Below are 19,257 nucleotides of genomic sequence, written 5' to 3' on the forward strand. Positions count from 1 at the left end.
TATATAACCCATCAGCTCTGATGTTCTCATCTATAAAATGGGTATTTTTCAGGCCTACCTTCTTGACTAGTGAGAATGACATAAGATACTATACACACACACACACACACATATATATATACACATATTTATATATATAACAACTTAGTAATGGACCCCAGTTTATACATAATGATTATATATAGAGGAGGGTAGATGTTATCCAGATAACATTCATGTGTCAATATCATAATTTATTCACGCTCCTTTTTAAAATATCTTTGTAATTGCTATTTTTTTCATATATAGAAGTCCAATAAGATATTAATCTCCAACACGTCACCAAAACTTTGATTATACATACAGCCTGCTGGATTCTACATGTACTTCATTTTTTTTTTTTTAAAGATTTTATTTATTTATTCGACAGAGATAGAGACAGCCAGCAAGAGAGGGAACACAAGCAGGGGGAGTGGGAGAGGAAGAAGCAGGCTCATAGCGGAGGAGCCCGATGTGGGGCTCGATCCCAGAACACTGGGATCACGCCCTGAGCCAAAGGCAGACACTTAACCGCTGTGCCACCCAGGCGTCCCTCTACATGTACTTTTTAATTTTCCTTCACCTGAATTTTTTTTTCCTGCATCTATTGATCCATAGTAATAACCTTAGAAAAGGATATTTTGTTCCTAGAATTTTTAGTGAATTCTGGAAGAAATGAGTAACTCTGTGGTAGAATACACCTAATAGATTTAGCAATTATGGGAAATATTCCCTACGGTACAATTTCATAAAGGAAGTTTGGAATTAACACTTAGGGGAGGTGAGAATTGTACTGAGTAGTCTTAATTAACAACTTTATTTGGCCAAGGAGTTTGATATTAGCATTGAGGAAGGTGAGAACTGAATTCTGAAATCTGTGAATAAACTGTGCAAAAAGAAAAACGAGAATGATTTACTGAGAGGGCTTACAGGCAGCCAACAGCTCATTCACTAGCCTTTCAGCAAAGACAAGCAACTGGAAAGTCTAAGTATGAGTCAGCTCTAAAAGAAAACTTCACTTTTCCTTAAAAAAAAAAAAATAGCAAAAAACATCTCACAGAGGGAAGCACTAAGATTTTTAAATTATAGCTATGAACTTTTCAATGGTTCTGTAGAATTATAAAAATTATAGCAGTACTATAAAAATGGCCCAAAATTCCAATGACACAGAAGGATCCAGGAAAATTTGATTCATGTTTAAAAAAAAAAAAAAAGATGGCTACTGATGACAGGTTGCCTTTCTCAATGAATCTGTATCCCCTTTGAGGCTTAATTTCTAATAGAGATATAAAATTTGAATAATTTTTCTTGAAAATTTTTCTTGAAACTCTTTATATTTCATCATAGTTGTCACCTTGGGACACTGCCCACTATCATATGAGATACACTGAGTACTCTCTTGGCTCAACAGATCACAGACCACTGCTCAACCACAATTATTTAACAGATCTTCCTTTGAGATTTATATTATCCTATAGTATAAATTTGTCATCCTCAGCTAATAAAGTCTAACCAATCCCTCGATCAGCTCACTTAATTTTTTTCCTCTCCAGTTCCATTATCATCCTGAGTAATTTCAAATACATGTTTATAACCCAGCCATTACCACAGCCTTATAGTTTCTCTAATGTCTCTACAAGATCAACAATCATCTATATTATACTTTATCAATTTACTTATTAAAAAAAAACCTTTTATAACTACTTCCTAACTTTCAATCCCACCTTACTTTTACACAAAACCTGTTTTTCACTCTTGTGAAAATTTAGCTTTATTACATTACATCTAGTTTATCAGCTATCCCTGGCTTCCTCTGACCCCTCAACCAACTCTGAACCCAAAATTCTCTCTCTCAAATATACTCTCACTAGCACTCTCAAATCATTTGCCTAATCCACTTCACACCATAAACCAAACATATTAACCTCTAAAGGAGAGTGTTCTTTCTCCTCCATTGCTGAGTATTGGGGAAGAAAATCATTAAATTCTACAGATTCTTCACTAAGAATTTGGGTATTACAATTTCAAAAGGATTCTCATTCAATTGTTAAACCTTCCCATTCCCACTGCTCCTCAATGCAAGTAAATAAATAAAAGCTATGAATCATGTACCTCCTTCTTACCTTCCCTTTCTCTATACTGGTTGCACACTAGAATTACCTAGAGATTGTATTTTTTAAAATGTAAATGCCTTGGCCCTACCCCAAAACAATTAAGTCAGAATTCGGATGGGGGGAGGGGGAAGAATTCTGGGTATGGGAACCATGTCTGCTCTTTACCTTTACTTCTAAAACTTCATCTATTTAGTCTGCTCTGAAGTTATTATCTTAACTTCTTCTAATAACTTCAACCTTTTTCTCTTATAAATCTAAAACTTTTCTAAAATTTTCAAGTTTATTACAAAATAGGCTGTAAATAACAGGTTATTTGGACCTATGTGTCATTAAAAAATTAAGGTTCCATGTTCAGCAATTCATTTAATGATATAATGCATTAAATAAAATAACACCTAAAGAATACACCATTTAACAGTATGTTATAGTTTATGTCATCACAATATAACTGTGAAGTAATTATTTGGATGATGAAGTCTTTCTAGATTACAGTTACAAATAATATATAATGATCAATTAAATATACTTCCTAACAGTGGCAAATACAAGAAATCAATATATTCAATTTTTAAGGCAAATTGTCTTCCTAAAATAAATATGGTATTATAGGATGCCAGAAGACACATATTTTTAGTGGAAACTTAACTGTTAAACCAAAATGCCAATTAAGGTGGTGTTTTTGTCTGAGTACGATTTTATGGCATCCTTGAAGAGTCTATACTCTTATCCAAATGTGCTAGCCCAATTCTGACAACTCTCTTAATGCCAACTTGAGTACTGTCCCTTGTATAAGATAGAAGGAAAACCCAGAATCATCTGCAATGCTGTTTTTCAAATTACTTTTTTTTTTTTTGAAAGATTTTATTTTCATTTATTTGAGAGAGAGAGCAAGAGAGAGAAAGCACGAGCAGGGGGAGGAGCAGAGGGAGAAGCAGACTCCCTGCTGAGCAGGGAGCCCACCATGAGGCTTGATCCCAGGGTCCCAGGATCATGACCTGAGCCAAAGGCAGACACTTAACTGACTAAGCCATCCAGGCGCCCCTCAAAATACTTTTGCTCACCATCTTCTCTACCCACTTTCAGACATGCCCTCAACATACAGTCATTATTAGATCATAGTAAGATTCTTCTAGAAAATGTTGAGACACTGAAATTCCCTTTCTGTAAACTAGTCTGAGTGAAACTATTTCTTTTTCATTGACCCACGTTACTAATAACTTCAGTTTCCACCAAAACTCACAATGGTTTAAATTCTGAAAGTCTACATGTGAATATACAATGTGGAAAGTCACTATGTGGAACCACCACATAAAAAGTGTTCTTGAAAAGAAAAAGTGTTCAGCCGAGAAGAGACAACCTGAATTGTCCTTAGCCATTGAGGAAATGAAGTGTGTAATTTAAAATCATGAGGCCCAGATGGTTTCACTGAAGAATTCCATCAAATATTTAAAAATAGAAGAATTAACACAATCCTCTAAAATTGTTTACTTTTACACAATCTCTTCTAGAAAGTAAATGAGGAGGGAACATTTCCCAACTCGTTTTATGAGGCCCACATTAGCCTAATACCAAACTAGACAAAAAGCAGTATAAAAAATGAAAAGTACAGATAAATATCTATCATGAACTTAGATGCAAATTTCTAAAAGACTTTTCTTAGTAAACAGAATCCAACAATACATAAAAAGAGTAATATACCATAATCAAGTAGGATATATTCCAAAATGCAAGGCTGGTTCAATACACAAAAATCAATTACTATAAAGCACTACATCAAGCATCTAAAGATGAAAAATCATATCAATTCACATCAAAAAATTTTTATAAAATCCAACACCCACTCATGATCAAAATTCTCAACAAACTAGTAGAGAACTTCCTTAATTTCATATAGAACATCTTCAAAAATCTTACAGATAGTACCATCATTAATGATTAAAGATTAAATACTTTCTTCCAAAGATCAGATTAAAATGTAAAACAAAAAGCTATAAAGCTTTCAGAAAAAAAAATTAAGAGGAAAAACTCTGGGATACTGGGCTAGGCAAAGAGTTCAATTGGATAACTAAAGTAAGCTGTAAAACAGGAAGCTGGTAAACTGGACTCATAAAATCTGCAAAAGATCGGTCATGAACATGGAAAAATAAGTCATAGACCAGGAGGAAATATTTGAAAACTACATGTCTGAAAAAGAACTAGTATCTGAATACATGAAGAACTCTCAAAATTCAGTAAAAAAAATCCAATTAGAAATGGGCAAAAGACATGAACAGATAGTTGATCAAAGATGTGATATATGGGTAAAAAATAAGCACATGAAAAGATTTTCAACACCACTGCCATTAGGAAATGCAAAATAAAACCATTATGAGTTATCACTACGTACTTACCAAATGAGTAAAGCAAAATAGTGACAAATGCTGGTGAGGAAATGGAAAACCTAGACCACTCGTACACTGCTAGAGGAAATATAAAATGATACAGCTACTGGAAAACATTTTGGCAGTTTCTTACAAAGCTAAACACGCAACTACCAAACAACCTAGCCATCATAGAGAAATGAAGCCTTAAGTTCATAGAAAAGCCTGTACCAGAATGTTCACAATAGTTGTATTTGTAATACTCAAAAATCAGAAACAACCCAGATGTTCTGTAACGGATGGTTGAACAAACTGCAGTACATTCATACCATGAAACTTTACACAGTAATAAAAAGAATGACTATTGACAAATGCAACAACTTGGACGTACTTTGAGGGAATTATGTTATTAAAAAAGCAAAACCCAAAATATCATCAAGGCTAGGATTCTATTCACATCACATTACTGAAACAACACAATGGAGTACAAATTCAGGATGGGGTGGGAGTGGAGGATTGGGAATGGGTGGGTGTGGCTATAAAGGGCAAGAGAAGGGATTCTTATGGTAATGGAACTGTTTTGTATCTTCACTATATCTATACCAATACGCTGCTTGTGATATTATACTATAGTTTTGCAAGATGTTACCACTGGGGGACACTGAATAAAAGGTATGTAGGATCTCTATTATTTCTTACAATTGAATATGAACCTATAATTATTTCAAAAACTGAATTTTTTTACAGCATTGTTGCATATGTATTTGTACTTGTCCAAAATTGTCTTTAGTACATTCCCACTAAAATATATTTCATTCATTTCAAATGATTTACTTCTGTATCATAGGGAGAAATTTCTAATCACTGGAGGTAATGAAAAGTAAATGGACTTCTTTGGATAAAAGTGTGTCCTCTCTATTAAACTGTTAAAATAGAATATGTTTAAGGAGATACCTTCATCGCCCATAAAATATAATTAGGCGACCTACAAGGCAATTTTCTAACCAAATTCTATCACATATTTACCTTCATACAGGACATAAAGAAGCAAATTTGTTTTATGATTACACATGGATTGGTCATAAGTATTTTATACAATAAAAGAATACTAGCCTATCAAAATTATTTTCTAAAATACACTGATTTTGAGCTTGCTTATATTTTTTAAAGATTTATTTATTTGAGAGAGAGAGAGAGAGCACACACTAACAAGTGGGGTGAGGGGCAGAGGAGAGAGAATCTGAAGCAGACTCTACACTGAGCACAGAGCCTGACCCAGAGCTCGACCTCAGGACCCATGAGATCACGACCTGAGCTAAAACCAAGTCAGATGCTTAGCCAACGGAGCCAACCAAGCACCCATGATTTTGAGCTTACTTTTAAATGCACATTTATAGCTGACTATAACTTTGAACAGCTGATGAATTCTATTATACAGATTTACATATATGTAATAAATATACAACCATAGGATAATAATTTTAAAATTTCTTAGAATACATAAATTACCTGCACACAGAACATTGCCGCTGAGGCTGAAGAGCAGTGAACATGACAATCATAGAATAGTTTCGAGGTGGTGCCTTTATAAATTTTCGGAATTTATCACCATTCATTCGGAAGATTGAGCGCCTGGAACTCCATTCCATCAGTTGCTCTACTTTTTCAGCTAAAAGATTCTGCAATTAAACATAGGAATTTAAATTTACACAGAGTTAAAGTTCTTCACTTTGTATTTCATATAAACTGAATTACATGAGATTACGCCTTAACCAAAATTAATTTCTGCTAAAAGTTCTTCTTTTGGTGAATGTATTCATTATTAGTTGACTGTACATGGATAAACTATTTCATTTTATTTTTCCTAATGATCGCAAAGGTTTATAAAACAGATAACAAAAGCAAAGCAGACTATCACTTCCAGAAAGATGAAATAGACATGTTTTTCCCTAATCCTCTCACTAAATACAGCAAAAAACACTGGCCATTACCTAAAAAGCAAACAGAAGGTGGCTCTGAGAAAGGATGTCCAGTGTTTAAAAAAAAAAAAAAAAGAGAAGAAGAAGAAGAAGAAGAAGGAGGAGGAGGAGGAGGAGGAGGAGGAGGAGGAGGAGGAGGAGACCCTACTTGCGACAACACGGATAAACATACAGGATATTATGCTGAGTGAGATAAGCCAGTCACCTAAGTACAAATATCACATGATTCCACTTGTATGAAGTATCAAAAATAGTCAAACTCATAGAAGCAGAGATAAGAATGGTTGTTGCCAGAGGTTGAGGGAGGGGAAATGGATAATTGTTGTTCAATGGATATACAGTTCACTTAAGCATGATGAGCAAGTTCTAGAAATCTGCTGTACAACACAGTATCTATAGTTAACAGCAGAGTATTGTGACCTTTAAAATATGTTAACAAGGACAGATCTCATGTTAAGTGTTTGTACCACAACCTATACACACATGCAAAGAAAACAAGGAAATTTTTGAAGGTGATGCATGTGTTCGGTACTTTGTGGTAACGGACTGTGGTAACGGAATCACAGATGTGTACATATGTCAAACTCGATGATACATATATCAAATGTGTTCAATGTTTCATATTTCAATTATTAACCAATAAAGCTTTAAAAAAAGAGGAGGAGAAGGAGAGAGAAGGACAGGCCGGCCTCTTACCCTGAGTTAGGGTAAAAGACTTGGTGAATTACTCAGCACCTACCTGAGGAAGAAAAAAGGTAAATCAAAAGAAATGGAAGAGAGGAGGGAGGGAGGGGCAGTAACTTGATCAAAGAGCAGCATGCCTAATTAGTAGTTGGACAGAACATTCAGGTAAGTTAACAATGGCAGACTGACAGTATGAAAAAGAAATATTATAGTTATTTATTGGGATAATTGTTACTTAAAAAAAAAAAAAACAACATTTACCTTAACAAAAAGGTATTAGTTGAAATTCATCCTAATCTCAAAACAAATTATTTGGATTTGATTATATTTGACTTTGGGCCTTTAATTCTGACAGCAAATATAATATGAATATATTTCCATACAAAATAAAATAATACTCTTGTTAAACTGAAAGTTAAAACTTATTTTAGAAGACACTGCTCTGCTTCATCAATACACACAAAACAGCTAAAAACTAAGCAGAAGGACTTTTACTAACTTTTCTTAATTCGAATTGTGAGAAATGAAGTGACAGTATTTTCCATGTTAAGCATTATTTACTAGTGTTTGTCTTATTATTTTAAAATCTTCAATTGTTTATCCTAACACTCAGTGAGTCAATTCAGTATCTATAAATTCTTCTGAAATAATTTTAAAATAAAATATATACTATATAAATAAAATATTTTACTTACAATAAGGACTGTGGCCCTCTATGTAGAAACAGAACCTACATAGAGGGTTGGCTGAGCAAGATAATTATCAAGCAAGATAATAATACACTAATTGAGGGCAGAAGGGAATTGGTCTAAAAAACAGCTACTCATCTGCAAGTTCCCAGGTTATTTTAGTATACTTTTCTCATTAAATACACACACTTTCCTTTTAAAACTCTGTTATTTCTAGAGCAATCTTACTCTATTTGTTCTTGTTTTTTTAAAAAAATCACTTCGTTTCATCAAAATGATCTTTCAAGGCATTAAGTAACTGTGAAAGGCAGAGGATTTTGCTCTACTTCTACTTTTTGAGTTATTAAGGAAACAGGCCAGTTTCATGGATGCTAGCAAAAATAAGAATCCTGAGTCAGAAATAAGACTTTTTTTCTCTGAGAGGTTTATTTTTTCCAGCTTTACTTATATTATTGTATAATTAACCACGTATAATTAATCAAGTATAATTAACCAAGTATAACTGACCCAACTATAAGATATTTAAATTACATAACATGATGATTGGATATACATACACATTGTGAAAGGATTCCCTCCATCTAGTTAATTATCACATCCATCACCTCACATAAAATACCTTTTTTTTCTTTCCTCTGCGTGTGTGTGTCTGTGAGAACACTTAAGTTCTATTGTCTTAGCAAATTTCAACTACACAGTACAGTGTTATTAACTACAGTCACCATGTTATACATTAGATCCTCAGACCTTACTCCTCTGATGTCTTAAAGTCTGTATCCTCTGACCAACCTTTCCTTACCCCCCACCACCACCCTTGTATGTGCCCCTGGCAACCACTTTTCCACTGTTCATTTCTATTATTTAGAATTCTTTTTTAAATTCAGCATATAAATGATTCCATTTTATACACACACACATCACATTTTCTTAATCCATTCTCATAGTACAGTAGGCACCAAGAGCTAGCTCCATGTTTTCACCCAAGTCCCAAGGGGCTGGTGTGGAACTGCCCAGATAGATGGTCCTCAAGCAGTAGTTTATATCACAGCTGAAGAACTCAAAGGTCACAAAAATCCAATCTTTTAAAGGTACTGCTAGCAAACCTGTCCAACTTCTGCTCTAGAGGGAAAAAAATTATCTTTATTATCCTCAACAGGAAATAAATCTGTCCTGAGACTTAGGAGGAAATCTAAAGTCTCAATTCACTATCTTTCAATGCTGTTCGTACAACAATATCCTTGAAAAAAAAAAAATAGTCCAGATAATGCCCATGTTCAGACATGCACAAACATGAAAGATCCATGGAGATTTGTCACCCAAAAATATTAATCAATACTTTCTTTAAATCACATAATTTGAAAACATAATACGAAAAAAAAAAAAAAAAAGACCAAGTCAAACACTGAATACAAGTTGTTTACTGACCTTTTAGGAGTTAAAAAACTAGTTCTGCTACATATGCCTAAAAGAAAGTATGGAAATAAACTTCAACTTGTCAACAGTAAGTATCCTCTGAATGGTGGATATCGGTGCCTGACCTGATAGTCTCACAATTGGATCCCATCACAACAGCACAATTAGCTAAGAAAAACTAATCCATATATTCTAAAATATCTTCTATCAGGACCACACAATTTAAAAAAATTTCTAAGGCGGGGCGCCTGGGTGGCTCAGTCGTTAAGCATCTGCCTTCGGATCAGGGCGTGATCCTGGGGTTATGGGATCGAGCCCCACATCAGGCTCCTCCACTGGGAGCCTGCTTCTTCCTCTCCCACTCCCCTGCTTGTGTTCCCTCTCTCGCTGGCTGTCTCTCTCTGTCAAATAAATAAATAAAATCTTAAAAAAAATTTTTTTTCTAAGGCTTCCAGGCTTGCCATGCCAGATCCAGCACTGCCTCTGAGACTCTACAACTTGACAACCACTGTGCTACAGGTTTTAGGTACGTAGTCATGCTCAACATCAATGTCAAAATATCACTTTTACACGATCATGTCTTGAAAAAGGTAAAATTCCAATTATATATAGTTTTCCCACTGCAAATAATCTGGAAGATATTTTTTAAAAAAGAAAATACCCATCAGTCCCATCAGTGTGCATCAGCCTGACAGACTACAGGCTTTAAACTGCATGGGTCCACCTATAAATATTTTTTCAATAAATATATGGGAAAATTTTTGGAGATGAGACAATTTGGAAAACTTGCAACATGAGTAGGTTAGAAATACTGAAAAAAATATAAGTTATGTATTATTGTGAGAATACAGCATAGAATACAAACAACATACAAAATAAGTGTTAATTGACCTCTGTTGGCTGGAAGCCTTACCTATGACATCAGTAGTCAATTAACACATACTTTGTATGCTGTTTGTATTCTATACAGTAGTTAAGTTTTGGGGCCTCAAAAGTTCTACTTGAATTTTCAACTGTGTAGGGGTCAGCACCCCTAATTTCTGTCTTGTTCAAGGGTCAACTGTATCAGCATTTTGGTTCTTACTATGCTTAAAAGCATGGTATCGGTGTGAAATGCTAATGCTACCTGCAATGTACTCACCATGTATTTGAGGGAGTTTCACCACACCTTCACCAGATTAGGGTATTCATTCGCACTCATATCCTCTCTCACTATTAACTCAATAGTTAAATGGTTTCTCATTGTTTTAATCTGCACTGTTAGTTTCCGGCAAAATGGAACAATTTCCCACAATTCTACATACCAGTTCTTTTACTAGTTATCTCATGTTCTTTATCTTTCATCTACTCACAAATGTAATTTATTATAAAGAGATTTAGATATATGTAATAAAACCCTTTCTATGCTAACAAATTAAAATAGCACTAGGATAAAATTTTACCACTTCTCAATTATCTTCTTTTTGGCTTACAGGGTAAACAAAGAGAAAATAAGAAAAGTAATGGTTTAAAAATATCTATTTGATTATACCTTGTGAAGTATTTTTGTTTAAAAAGTCTCAACTTATTATATGAAAAATCTCAATTTAAAATCTGAAAAAACAAATCCATGTTCTGGAGCCACAATGAATAACAAATGATAGTGCCATTAAGGAGTCTCCTCCTAGTCTAATATCCTAACTGCTTGATTAATCAAACTAGTTTCTCTCTTAACGTGATTATTCAATCCAAACACCAGTAAAATCCACTGGTAAAATTTTCCTATGTACTTTAAGTACCAAACCACCTTTACTATTTTCTTCCAAAATGTTACGCATGAGGGGTGACCGAAGTATTATCTCTCATGACTATGGTGATAGAACCACAACTATGCATTTGTCAAGACCCAAAGAAATACACAACACAGAAATGAATTTTAAGTAATTATTTTTAAAAAATCAACCAGGATTGGGGGAGGAGACTACGAAATGAAATATAAACCTTAAAAAATAAAGTTAACTGTATTATAAATCAATAATATACATATAACTCTGGAAAAGAGTATTTGGATGTATACATACACACATACATAAAAAGTATACATACATATAGATAGATAGATAGATAGAGATGTAACTGGACCTGTATGAATGCATGAATTGGTATACGTGTACTTCCAGCTCTGTCCAATGAGAAGGTTGGGGACCAATGACATCCCAATAGCAGTAAACACATATGGCACCAAGATCTTTGTTTCTAAATATCATTCTCCACTAAAAAGAACCAAGCTTTCTTAGAGGAGCAGCTGATTAAAAGGCTGAGACAGAGAAAAACATGAGACCAGATTATCTCATAGTACCAGAAAGTAAAGAAGTGCTCAAGAAAGGCATGTCAAAGGGCACAGGAACCAACTGAAAAAAGCTCCCAATAACCAAAGCTGAAAAATGTAAGCAACATCAAAAAATGACAATAGCATTGAATTTTAAACCACATAATAAAAAAAAAGTCCATGAGTCCATACTTAACATATATAAATAACTGAATGAATATACAAACGTGAGAAAGGGACTGCTCTTCCTTAGGGAAGAATTCCAAATAATAAATGGAAAGGTGGCAGGGGTAATAGAAATAACCACAATTAGTAATATACACTAATGGGTTCTAAGGTTAGTAGGTAAAATTTTGAGGAGAAACATAATATTTGCCTAGTCTCAAAGTACCTTCCCAAAGATGTTTATTAATTATCAGTAGAAAAATAGTACTGTGATACTAGAAAAACCTAGCGGACAGCTCACCCCAGTAATCAGTGTTAACTATATCAGTAATAAGACATAATCAACATCATCTATTCCTCAATACAGTCTACTAACAAGAACGTATCATTTCAGTGGTATTCTTGCCAAAAACGCATAACCTCAGTCTAATTATGAAAAAACATCACACAAGCCCACATTAGTAACATTCTACAAAATAACTGACTAGTACTCTTCAAAGGTGTTGAGTTCATAAAAGATAAGGAAACACTGAGAACTGTCACAGACTGGAAAAGACTAAAGAGACATGGCACCTAAATAGGATGTGAAACTCTGGAATGGATCCTAGAACAGGAAAGTGACATTAGTGAAACAACTAGTGACATCTGAGTGTCTATAGGTTGATTAATAATACTGAGCCAACGTTAACATCTTATTTTTTTTTTTAAGATTTTATTTATTTATTTGACAGAGAGAGAGACAGCCAGCGAGAGAGGGAACACAAGCAGGGGGAGTGGGAGAGGAAGATGCAGGCTCCCAGCGGAGCAGTGACCCCGATGCGGGGCTCAATCCCAGGACCCTGGGACCACGCCCCGATCCGAAGGCAGACGCTTAACGACTGAGCCACGCAGGTGCCCCTATTTTTGTAACTGTACATATTGTTAACCCTGGAAGACACTGAGTGAAAGGCATATGGGACCACTGCACAACTTCTGTAACTCTTCTGTAAGTTTAAAATTACAGCTGACTCTTGAAAGACCCTGGGCTTAGTGGCCCTGACCCCTCCACACAGCCAAAATCCACCAGTAACTTCTAACTCCCCAAATACTTAACTACCAATACACTACTTTGGCTAGAAGCCTTATTGATACCATAAACAGTGTATTAACAAATATTTTGTCTGTTATATATATTATGTACTGTATTCTTATAACCAAGTAACTAAAGAAAGAATGTTAAAAAAAACCATAAAAAGGTGAAAATATATTTACAGTACTGTACTGTAGAAAATCTGCATATACTGGACCTGCACAGTTCAAACCCATGTTGTTCAAAGGTAAATTATATTTCAAAATAAAAAAAGGAAAAGCATAAATATAAGAGATAAAAATACATTATATCCCTAAATTTTTAATGCACATGGGTTTCACCCCTTGGTCAGTCTATGTTGGAATGAAAACGTCTGTGCTCAAAGTTCGGAGAGAAAATCACAGGTTACAGAGAAAATTGGCCCATTTTCAAAATGAAAAATTGTTTTTAACTTTTGGAGGTATTATGATCAGGATCATAAAGGTGAGAAGAAAAGAAAACAATCAGGCAAAACTCTTAGATCAACAGATATTGATAGACTCGTTGGGAAATCCTCAGGATGATGTGTGAAACACACCGTGAAAAACTGAAGCACGGCTCCGGAAGTGCACACATTTATACGTGTGAGGCATCCTCTAATTCAAAAAATATTTACTGAGTATTTCCTATGTGCCAGGCACAGGATTGGGACCTGAGAATATAAGAGTAAATATGATAAAGTCCCTGATGTCACCGACTTTATAGAGTGATGTTTCTTAAATTTTAATAGTGTGCTGATCCCTTTTTAAAGAAAAGAAATTCCTGCAGCCCCTTATCCCAGGTGTCTTAATTACTTTTATTATTCCAATATGTAGAACTATGATAGGTATAAACTTATGCTTCTATTTAGATGTGTAATTTTTTTTTTTTACAAAGACAAGAACTTTTCAAGTTTTTATTTTAATTCCAATCTTGTTAACAGTGTTATATTAGTTTTAGGTGTACAATATAGTGACTCAACAATTCTACACATTACACAGTGCTCATCAAGTGTACTCTTTAATCCCCATCACCTCTTTCGCTCATCCTCCTGACCACCTCCCCCTGGTAACCAGTCTGTTCTCCACGGTTAAGAGTCTGTTTCTTGGTTTGTCTCTTTTTTCCTTTGCTCATTTGTTTTGTTTCTTAAAGTCCACATATGAGTGAAATCATGGTATCTGTCTTTCCCTGAAGAGCTTACTTCGCCTAGCATTATACTCTATGTTGTCGCAAACGGCAAGATTTCATTCGCTTTATGGCTGAATGATATTCCACTGTGTACATATACCACTTGAGATTCTCTCTCCTTCTCCCTCTGCCCCTCCCCACCCCTCTCCTCTCTCAAATAAATCTTTAAAAAAAATAAAATATATACCTTCAACTCATTTCTGAATTGTCTCATCTGTGCACACAAGAAAAACATAAGGAAACATTAAAAGGCATACAAGTAACTATGTTAACTATATAAATGACATTTACAAACAAAGGAAAAAATAAAACCTACACCAGCCAAATTAAGATTTTTGCCTTCCCACCTCACTGATGTCAATATATCATCACTGATAAAGAGACAATGACACTTAACCATATTCATTACAGAAAACAATTTTTAAAGTGCACCACCATCATCTGTACCATAATATAAGGCTCCAAATCAACGGAAAGGAACAAAGATTTAATAAGTACTTCCAATGTGTCAGGCACCATACTAGGCATGCCCCATTTTACAATGTGTCAGGTGCCATACCAACAACCCCATTCTATAGAGAAAAAAATTCAGGTTCAGAGATCAAATTAATAAGCAGTTAAAAGCTGGCTTCTCTATCATTAATGCTTGTGCTGTTTCATCTATGTAATGAGATGTGTGTGTATGTATGTTATACAGATGTATGTGTGTACGTACATTATACAGATATACATATGTATATTATTCATATTTTGTATTATATACATACACATATACAATATTTTTTAAAAAATTCGAACTATTTAAACAAAATTAGACCTTTCTACCCAGTGGGACAGTTTATTGTAAAAGTTCTTCTAATTTAATTCCCTGACTAGGCTAGAAAGTAATTCTTTGTAAGCATGCATGATATATGGCAAGAACTAGGCCAGCTAAACCACCTTAAACCAGTACAATTACATAAATGCCACTCAGAGAAAAGAAAACGTATAATACTTGCAGTTTATTCACATTTGAGTTTGAATCTAGACCCACACCTCACAGCATATACAAAATTTAATTCCAGATAGGATTTTAGACACAAATATGAAAGGTAAAACAAAATCTTTAGAACTAAATGTAAGTTAGAATCTTAGTGGTTTGGGGATAGACAAAGAATTCTTTAAAAAAAAGAAAAAAGTGTTAACCATAAAAGAAAACCACTGATAAGCTGAACTTCAGTAACTTCTGGAAGATACCACAAAGAGGGAAAAGGCGAGTCACAGATGAGAGAAGATACTGGCAATACATATATATGACAAAGACTTTGACAGAAGACTGTATAAAGAATTCCCTACAATTAAGTAAGGAAAAGTCAGACTAGCTGATTTTTTAAAAAGCACAAAAAGATTTGAACGGGCACTTCCCAAGAGAAAATATCTGCAAACATTAGAAAGGGTGCTTGATATGATCATTCATCAAGTAAATGCAAACTAAAACCATAATGTGATAATACTATGCACCCACCAGAAAGACTACAAGGAAAAAACAGACAATCCCTAGATGTCCTACATAGTTGAAGGGAGTGTAAAATGGTACAATGGATTTGAAAATTATTTGACAGTATGTATTACGAACCAACAATTCCATTACTAGATCAATATCTCATAGAAATGCATATAGAGGGGCGCCTGGGTGGCACAGCGGTTAAGCATCTGCCTTCAGCTCAGGGCATGATCCTGGCGTTATGGGATCAAGCCCCACATCGGGCTCCTCCGCTATGAGCCTGCTTCTTCCTCTCCCACTCCCCCTGTGTTCCCTCTCTCGCTGGCTGTCTCTCTGTCAAATAAATAAATAAAATCTTTAAAAAAAAAAAAAAGAAAGAAATGCATATAGAAAAGCTCTCCAAATGGCATATACATCCATATTCATAGCAGCATTACTCTTAAAAGTTCCAGTTTGGATACAACTCTAAAGCTCAACAGAATGGATTAATAAACTGTGGTATGTTCATATAATATATACTATATAGCAATGAAAATGACTAAACTACAACTACTTGAAAAACTTGGATGAATTTCACAAATATAATGAGATGAGTAGAAAAGTATAGCCTCAACTATTCAAAAACAAAAGTCATCTATAAAAATAAAAGTCAAGATTGTCGTTAACTTTGGGAGTGGGGATGGGTAATAACTGAATGGCCAACTTCTGGGATTCTGATAATGTCAGTTTCAAAAAAAAAATCATCAAACTTATACCATGTATTTTTCTGATTTTAGAAAGTATCCCATGTAAGTAAGCTGGATATGTCACATACCCTATTAGCACTGACCATTACATTTTCCTAAATGATAAGAACAAAGTTATGGAAAAAATAGATCAGCATGAAAGAAAGCCTTGATGTTCTGAATTAAAATTCTATACCTAAATTGTAAAATTCAAGAAAAAAAATGCCTAAAAAAATATAAGGAATACATAATTTACTGATTTTTCTATTTGCAGACTTCTAGCTTCAACACTCAAGCAAAACTTAATTGATGAAACTTGATACACAGTTACACTGGAAAGTCTACAGATACTGTAAAAAAAAGAGTGGGAGGCAAGGGGGGGCTAAGTTCTGGTCACTAAACACAAAAGCTTGGACAAATCATTTCACCTCTTAGAACTCATGGACTCATGTGCTAACATCTGACCTGCCAACATAAAGATTTATTGATAAACACGTAATGCATGATAAAAATCCTTATAAAGTCCTATACAAATATAAGGCAGTATTATTGGTAGTATTGTTTTTATTGTTTTAAAATAACAAAGGATGATCTTACCACTGTAATTCTACAATTTCTTTCCTGTCAAATTTCCCACATATTCTGAAAACACATTAGAACAACACTTCAGGGGCACGTGGGTGGCTCAGTCAGCTAGGCGTCTGCCTTCAGCTCAGGTCATGATCTCAAGGTCCTGGGACTGAGCCCCGCAGTGGGCTCTGCTAAGCAGGGAGTCTGCTTCTCCCTCACACTCTCCCTCTGTGCTCTCGCTCTCTCAAATAAATAAAATCTTTAAACAAACAAAAAAACACGTGAGAACCATAGTTTTAATTCTGCCTATTACCAGAGAACTTGAGAAGATCTTTATATTCAGGTTAAATACTAGATGACAAAAAATGAGAGATCTGTCAAATAAAAGTCTTTCTCTAGTTACTATCTCAAAATCTTAAGTGCTTTTTATATGCTAAAGACTCTTCAGCGGACATCACACATGGTGTCTTAGTAAACTTACATGACAATCATAGCGGCAAGCAGTTAATATACTTATTCTACAGATGAGCAACCGAAGTCTAAAGTAAAGTTCAGCTCTCACCATTGCTCTACACTGAATAGTATACTTGGAATAGACTCGAAAAAGTACAACAGAGTTACCTTAATCCAACAACTGACATCTCTAGTGAGTTCTTTTCACTTCACTCATTTGACAAGCGGCAAACACGCCATTACTAGGATAAAAGATACTGCTGACCTATCGTCTGAGATAAAATACTTCAGCATAAGAGGTAGAGGATTAGTTTTACTACATATTTTTTAAAAGAAACGTTCCAATTTTTTAAAGGTCAGTAATTTCTATACATAGAAAAGACAATATATATATATTTAGTAAATAAAATAATGTCCATGTGAAAAAATATATATACACAAAACAGCAACAATCCCTGAAGATACTGAACTATACTAACAAATTAATAAGTCTAGAAAAATATATGAAAAAGAAAAAAGGTGTTTTAAAGGTAGCCGTAATGAACCTTAAAGAACTGTAGCAGCAATACTAGCTAACACTGATACTGAGTGCTTACTATATGCTAGGCACCGTACAAAACACTTTCCTTACATCGGTGAATTCATCAGTCCTCATAACAATCCTATGAGAGGGGTGATCATTGATAACTCAAGTTTAGAGGAAAGGAAACTGAAGCACTGAGAAGTTGAGTAACCTGTCCAAGATTACACAGCTAGCAAACAGTAGAGTCATGATTCCCAGACAGTCTTATTCCAAAGGATATACACTAAACCGCTATATTATACTGCAGAATCTTACTGGTTTCAGAGATTATTAAAAAATTCTTGCAATCCCCCTGCTTGTATTCTCTCTCTCTGACAAATAAATAAAATCTTTAAAAAAAACTCTTGCAATCAATTTCCTAATACTAAAATACACACGTTGCATTTGAAATAAAATGTTAAACAAGGGAGTCTACATATTGAAGAAGTGAAAACGCAACTAATTTATAAATAAGCATTGTGGATTACTAATTAAATAACAGGCATTGTTTTAAATTTATGGAAAATGAAAAATGGGCACAACAAATCTGTCAAGGCCTTATAGCAAATAAGCTAAATTATTTATATTGATGTGTAATGGTTGTGGCTTTAAGTAAATGGCTTAGTGCCAACTCAGGAAAGGATGGCATATGAGATCTTACTTCTATGAACACCACCTGATGAATAGTGGCTAATTTAAATTCAGTACAGAGGAAAATTCTGAAACCCAGACTGGTACTATCAGTGAAGACTGTGTGAGTAGATGGGTTTGTCTGCTCTGGCATAAGGACGGGAAACAGGGACATAAGTACCATAAATTGACAATATCAGTAAAAGAAAAAGAAATCTAAAATTTAGATTCTTCAAGGGGAAACTCTATCCTTATCTGTTATTTTGTAAAAGGCAAGGGCTAACAGGTCCCACATATTAATGAAAATAGGCAGTCATATTAACTAACAGGGCCCAGCTTTCTGAATTATATTTTTATCTTAATGTTTTTATGAAAACTGAAATTTTAAGGCAATATATACAATAAGAAAATTGGCATAATCTATGTGCCAGTCCCCAATATGTGACATTACTCAATTTCTTCACAATTCATGTTTTTTTAAACCAATTCTTAACAAAAAAACAAAGAAATGGTACGTGTAAACAACATGAAATAAAATTGTTCATTCCAAAGTAAAACTTAAATAGGGAAAAAAACCTCACTAATCTAATACGTTTATACTCGTGTTTTTGTTTCCACCATCTTATTCTTTGTTACATTTTAATAATAACCAGATACCCCAAAACAAAAATATGTATGTGGTCTCACATATTAAAAAAAAGAAAACCAGACACATCTGCCAGAAGGATAGCTAGCTATGCATGTGTTTGTGTACCAGGCACCCACATAGTATTTATTCAGGTACTATGTGTTAGTTATCAAGCTTACGATTATTCACAGGATACAGATT

The 19,257-nt window shown here is 34.3% G+C and overlaps 1 protein-coding gene across 2 annotated transcripts in view; it reads right to left on the reverse strand.

Moving 5' to 3' along the window:
• The window catches only part of TUSC3 (tumor suppressor candidate 3), a 227,446-nt gene that overhangs the window by 142,500 nt on the left and 65,689 nt on the right, over positions 1-19,257 (reverse strand). For both annotated transcript variants that reach the window (XM_045810880.2, XM_045810881.2), the window contains exon 2: positions 6,002-6,171. In XM_045810880.2, the coding sequence (XP_045666836.1) occupies positions 6,002-6,171 (170 nt within the window). The remainder of the gene's footprint in view (positions 1-6,001; positions 6,172-19,257) is intronic.

Source organism: Ursus americanus, chromosome 27, assembly GCF_024610735.1.
Source record: "Ursus americanus isolate L20-20 chromosome 27, mUrsAme1.1.p, whole genome shotgun sequence".
NCBI classification, from domain to species: Eukaryota; Metazoa; Chordata; class Mammalia; order Carnivora; family Ursidae; genus Ursus; species Ursus americanus.